Here is a 6,427-nt window from a genome sequence, read left to right as displayed (position 1 = left end):
AATAACTTGGATAATTATCTAGTGCACAAAAAACATTCCTGCCCCAGCCGATGGCAGCAGATGGCCAAGTCCCCTGAGTTCCCTGGGGTTTCAGAAAAGATGCAGGAGGCTGTGAGTCCCAACACGGGTCAGCCCTCCATCAGTCTTCTCAATCCAGCCGCTCACTCTGCCGATCCCGAGAATCCACTTCTTCAAACACCCTGCATCAATTCTTCCGCCGTTTTAGATTTAATTGGGCCAAACGGGAAGGGCCACGACAAGGACTTTTCCACGCAAGCTAAGAAGCTCTCCACCCCCAATAGCAATGATGATAAAATTAATGGGAAACCTGTTGATGTCAAAAACCCCAGCGTCCCCTTAGTGGATGGGGAAAGTGACCCAAATAAGACTACCTGTGAAGCTTGCAACATTACTTTCAGCCGGCACGAAACCTACATGGTCCACAAACAGTATTATTGTGCGACACGCCACGACCCTCCGCTCAAGAGGTCGGCTTCCAACAAAGTGCCTGCCATGCAGAGAACCATGCGCACGCGCAAGCGCAGGAAGATGTATGAGATGTGCCTGCCCGAACAGGATCAAAGGCCCCAGCTGGTCCAGCAGCGCTTTCTTGATGTAGCCAACCTCAGCAATCCCTGTACCTCCACCCAAGAAGCCACGGAAGGGCTGGGCGAATGCTACCATCCAAGATGCGAACTCTTTCCCGGAATTGTCTCAAAGCACTTGGAAACCTCCCTGGCCATGAACAAGTGTGTTCCGGTTTCTAAATGTGACACTGCTCATTCCAGCGTCTCCTGCCTGGAGATGGATGTCCCCATCGATCTCAGCAAAAAGTGTTTATCCCAGTCTGAGCGGACGACCGCGTCTCCCAAAAGGCTGCTGGACTACCACGAGTGCACCGTGTGCAAGATCAGTTTCAACAAGGTGGAAAACTACCTGGCCCACAAGCAAAACTTCTGCCCGGTCACCGCGCATCAGCGGAACGACCTGGCTCCGCTCGACAGCAAAGTGTTTCCGAATCCAGAAAGCGAACGAAGCAGCCCCGATGTCAGCTATGAAAGAAGCATCATAAAATGTGAGAAAAATGGCAATCTGAAGCAGCCCTCCCCCAATGGAAATTTATTCTCATCCCACTTAGCGACGCTGCAGGGCCTGAAAGTCTTCAGCGAAGCCGCTCAGCTCATCGCGACAAAAGAAGAAAACAAACATTTGTTTCTTCCCCAATGCCTGTACCCTGGAGCAATAAAGAAGGCAAAAGGAGCCGACCAGCTTTCTCCGTACTATGGAATCAAGCCAAGTGATTACATTTCCGGTTCTCTGGTCATCCATAACGCTGACGTGGAGCAAAGCACAAACGCGGAAAATGAATCTCCCAAAAGCCAGGCTTCTTCCAATGGGTGCGCTGTGCCGAAGAAAGATTCCCTGCCCTTGTTGCCCAAAAATCGAGGCATGGTCATCGTGAACGGTGGACTGAAGCAAGAAGAGCACCCTGCCGCCAACCCCCAGCAAGAGAACATTGCCCAGAACCCTCAGCGTGAAGACGGCCACAAGTCTCCCTCCTGGGTCTCCGAGAACCCCTTAACCACGAACGAGAACGTCTCCCCAGGCATTCCCTCCGCAGAGGACCAGTTGTCTAGTATAGCAAAAAGTGTGAATGGCTCCACCCAGGCGCCCACCAGTGGGAAATACTGCCGGCTCTGTGACATCCAGTTCAACAACCTCTCAAACTTTATAACTCACAAAAAGTTTTATTGCTCATCACATGCCGCGGAACACGTCAAATGAAATCACTAAATCAATGGACATCAGTCACCTTTGGTACCAGTGTTTAGTATGTTGTTCTACCCAGTACAGAAAAAAAAAAAAAGCTATTTGAATTACATCCGGGCCATCAGGAGATAATTCATTATGGCTGAGTTGAAGACTTAAGGTGTAATTTCATTACAGTCCATTAGTAAAGTGTATTATTGGTGCCATTTTCCAAAAAAAAAAAAAATTTTAATTTATTTTACCAGCAGTATTCATAGCTGTGGTTATGTTATTTTTTATTTAAAAACTTTATATTAAAGTCATTTGTAATGTTATTGTATAGTTATTGTGTAGCACATATGGTTTGCACTGTAAGTAGCTTTTGAAGAAAATAGTCACAAACAATACAGAAAAGCATTTTAGAAATAGCTTCCAAAGCACTTGTGTATCTTGATTTCTTATATGCTGTTGCAGATACATGTATATGCTAAAATATAACTTGCAAAGATGTTCTAAGTACACGTGCTATAAGTTCGCCTTAAGATTTCAATTCTTGGATAATCAGGCTCCGTTTGCACTTTATATTTTAGCAGATACAGTCTCTTAGTCACTAGGCTTTGCATTTGTATGTAGCCGTACGTTTCTGTCCATTTTCTTAATCTTAAACATGTATGTTAAATGAAGATGGCGATTTTTTTCTTGTATAGTACTTGTATTTTCTTTCGCTGATGCAGCTCTGTCTCAATTTTTAAACCTTTGCTGTTAAATGCAATACTTTGTAAGAATGAACAAAATTACTGGAAGCAGTATTGTAAGTAATGAAGTAGTATTAATCGGTTTTATCTTTTGAAAGGCACAGTCTAAATCAAAACCCTAAACTCAATGCTGCAAGTATGAATTTAATTCATATATAAGATCTATTTAAATATAAGAGTAGCAATACTGCACCTGGTGATCACAAAGATAATGTTCTACTTCTGATAGAAATAATTTCTCAACAAATGTTGTTACTATGCATGTATATGAATGGAATAAAATTCCAGATTGTTGGAGAAGTTTGGCATACTTTTTTTCTTTAAAATACAAGGGAAACCCTATATACCTGTTCTTTGTAATATGAGTAGGTTCAAAACAGTACTGGATAAATGTAACATGATGACAAACCAGTACAGGAAGAGGTTGTCCTTTTTATGCACCTAGTTAATATAAAACTTATTATATTAAAATGAACTGGAGACTCCAGGTTCTGGAACTAGAAAAGTTCTTCATTATAAATATATATAAGAAGCACTGTCTTTGTGTTCTCTACCCCTCCACCCCCTACCCCCTACCAACTGTAGCACAGAAAAAGACTGATTTCATAAGTGTCTGAAAGGCTTACAAAATCTACCAGAAGAATTGGCACCAAAGTTGGTTACATGCACCCAACTTTTAGATGGAGTTTGCCAGAGAGAGACGTTTGTCTTTTGAGCAGCAGCAAAGTGGTATGGTAAAGTGACTCATGAGTAAAGATGCCTGGGTTTCATGCTGGCAATTTGTACAAGACCCTAGTTTTCACACCTCTCATTTATTCATTCCAAGGGTTTGCATGTTGAGGGGGAATGAAGAGCAGATAATGTTGGTTAGATGATGGCAGATCTGATGGGCCATCCAGAGATGCTGAGATGTGATTCAGGAGGCAAGATGGCACCGGTCACACATCAAGACAGATGCAGTCTACCACAGTTTGGGAAACTTCCCCAGCTGGAAAGGCAGTTGCCTCACCTGTGGCTAGGACTCACTGCTGGCAGGTAGGTTGTGATGCACTGTTCTTCCTCCTTATTGAATTTGGTAGCATAATGAACATAAGGTACTAGTTCCAAACATAGCTTATAAATACTGTGACAAAACAGTAAAAATATATTGTGTGGTCAAGAACTTTTCTTCAGTTGCTTGTTGAGAATAACTGTTTTCAAATGTAAAATCTTGATCTTAGCTGATGTTTTCCGTTTTAGTCAGTGACTAGACAGTGAGGTGAACCAAACTGACATTCTTAGTAGAGTTTTGCAGGAATCTACTTTTAGTAGTATCATGTTCCTCGGGAACCACAGGACTGGCCGTGAAGACCTGCTGGGCTCTCAGGTGGAAACCAGCAGGGCTGGGCATTCTTAACAGGACTTACTTCCCCAATCTCTTCCTTTTCCTTTTTTTTTTTTTTCCTTTAAAAGAAAAGAAAGTCTGCCAGGCAACATATTTTTATTGATCATGACTAGGACTGTATCCACTATTTTGAGGATGAAGCCAAAGGGGTCTTCCTTCCCCAGTCTCTTCCTTTTCCTTTTTTAAAAAGAAAAGAAAGCCAACCAACATATCTTTATTGATCACATTGGACTGTATCCACTATTTTGGGCATAAAGCTAAAGAGGTATGTTACGCGGTGGCTTCTCTAAAGGAGTTTGTCATCTGGCTCAGGTTAGTGTTTTCCAACACTATTCCTTCATTTGAATCACTTAGGGAACATCTTTAAAATGCCAACATATATATATATATATATTTTTTTTTTTTTTTGGTACATTGGGTTACATACTGTATCAATTTTTTAAAAAATCCTGTCTGTAGGTCTTGGGAATCTTTTATTTATATATTTTTTTCTCCTTGGAAGATTTTATTTATTTTTTTAATTTAATTTAATTTTATTTTATTTTTTAACTTTACAATATTGTATTGGTTTTGCCATATATCAAAATGAATCCACCACAGGTATACATGTGTTCCCCATCCTGAACCCTCCTACCTCCTTCCTCCCCATACCATCCCTCTGGGTCGTCCCAGTGCACCAGCCCCAAGCATCCAGTATCATGCATCGAACCTGGACTGGTGACTCGTTTCATATATGATATTATACATGTTTCAGTGCCATTCTCCCAAATCATCCCACCCTCTCCCTCTCCCACAGAGACCAAAAGACTGATCTATACATCTGTGTCTCTTTTGCTGTCTTGTATACAGAATTATTGTTACCATCTTTCTAAATTCCATCTATATGCGTTAGTATACTGTATTGGTGTTTTTCTTTCTGGCTTACTTCACTCTGTAAAATAGGCTCCAGTTTCATCCACCTCATTAGAACTGATTCAAATGTATTCTTTTTAATGGCTGAGTAATACTCCATTGTGTATATGTACCACAGCTTTCTTATCCATTCATCTGCTGATGGACATCTAGGTTGCTTCCATGTCCTGGCTATTATAAACAGTGCTGTGATGAACATTGGGGTACACATGTCTCTTTCCCTTCTGGTTTCCTCAGTGTGTATGCCCAGTAGGGGGATTGCTGGATCATGAGGCAGTTCTATTTCCAGTTTTTTAAGGAATCTCCGTGCTCTTCTCCATAGTGGCTGTACTAGTTTGCATTCCCACCAACAGTGTAAGAGGGTTCCCTTTTCTCCACACCCTCTCCAGCATTTATTGCTTGTAGACTTTTGGATCGCAGCCATTCTGACTGGTGTGAAATGGTACCTCATTGTGGTTTTGATTTACATTTCTCTGATAATGAATGATGTTGAGCATCTTTTCATGTGGGAATCTTTTAAAGTTCTTTCCAAATGCTTCTAATATGTTAGAGTGTTGGGAGATACTAAATGGTAAACTAGGGCAGGGTATGAAGACTGAGGGAGATTAAGGGGCATAGAAAGACAAAAAGAAAAAGGGAAACCGATACAGGAAAGTTGGGGAAGACTCTCTGGATAGGGTAGGATCTAAAAAGGTGGGTGAAATGATAAGGAAAGCTACATGTCATTTTGGGAGCCCTGTAATACCTGTGCACTATATCCAAAAGAATAGTTTAAGTACTATTTGTATAGTTGAAAATAACTTCTAATAGCCATTCACAGAAGGAAATAACATTGGCTAAAATAGTTTCATTTGGACCAGAACCAGACCCTGCAGAGTACAGAGGAAGGTAAACGTATTTGTACATGTGAAAGTAAAAGTCGCTCAGTCGTGTCCAGCTCTTTGCGACCCCTCCAGGCATTTGTGTTCATGGAATTCTCCAGGCAAGAATACTGGAGTGAGTAGCCATTCCCTTCTCCAGAGAATCTTCCCAACCTAGGGATTGAACCTAGGTCTCCTGCATTACAGATGGATTTTTTACTGTCTGAGGGAAAGAATCCCCCTACAATGTAGGAGACACAAGACATGTCAGTTTGATCCCTAGGTCTAGAAGATCCCCTGGAGATGGAAATGGCAACCCACTCCAGTATTCTTGCTCAGGAAATCCCATGGTCAGAGGAGGAGCCCGGCAGGCTATAGTCCATAGGGTTGCAAAGAGTCAGACACAACTGAGCAACCAAACCCAGGACCCTGTGAGGCCCTCCTGCACATAAAAGCCTTTTCATGTCCCTCATTTGTACATGTAGAGACCATTATAAATGATAGCATGAAAGTAGTATGTGAGGGTGAAGAATGAATGAAATTTTTTTTGAAGAAGAGGGTTCAGCTTGGAAAATTAAAGAAAATAAAGGTATAAATAGGAATCTGGTGTCACATGACCTTAAATGCCAGGCTGAGGTTCATGGGCTAACCCTGTACCTTGCTTATTAGAATCATGAAATGAAAATGGAGTTTAGGAATGTGGTTGAGTGAGTGTGAGGCCTAGCTGCTAGAGAAGAAGATTAGTTAGAAGGCCATAGTGATGGTCT

General features: G+C 41.7%; 1 protein-coding gene across 1 annotated transcript in view; it reads left to right on the top strand.

Annotated features, from left to right (window-relative positions):
- The window catches only part of ZFPM2 (zinc finger protein, FOG family member 2), a 421,565-nt gene extending 418,761 nt beyond the window's left edge, over positions 1-2,804 (top strand). Inside the window, exon 10 of the mRNA XM_010863552.1 lies at positions 1-2,804. Coding sequence (XP_010861854.1) covers positions 1-1,785 — 1,785 coding nt within the window. The 3' untranslated portion in view covers positions 1,786-2,804.
- Positions 2,805-6,427: the final 3,623 nt, after the last annotated feature.

This window comes from Bison bison, unplaced genomic scaffold (genome assembly GCF_000754665.1).
Source record: "Bison bison bison isolate TAMUID 2011002044 unplaced genomic scaffold, Bison_UMD1.0 scf7180017864491, whole genome shotgun sequence".
Lineage (NCBI taxonomy): Eukaryota > Metazoa > Chordata > Mammalia > Artiodactyla > Bovidae > Bison > Bison bison.
This window is presented reverse-complemented; position numbering and strand designations above follow the sequence as displayed.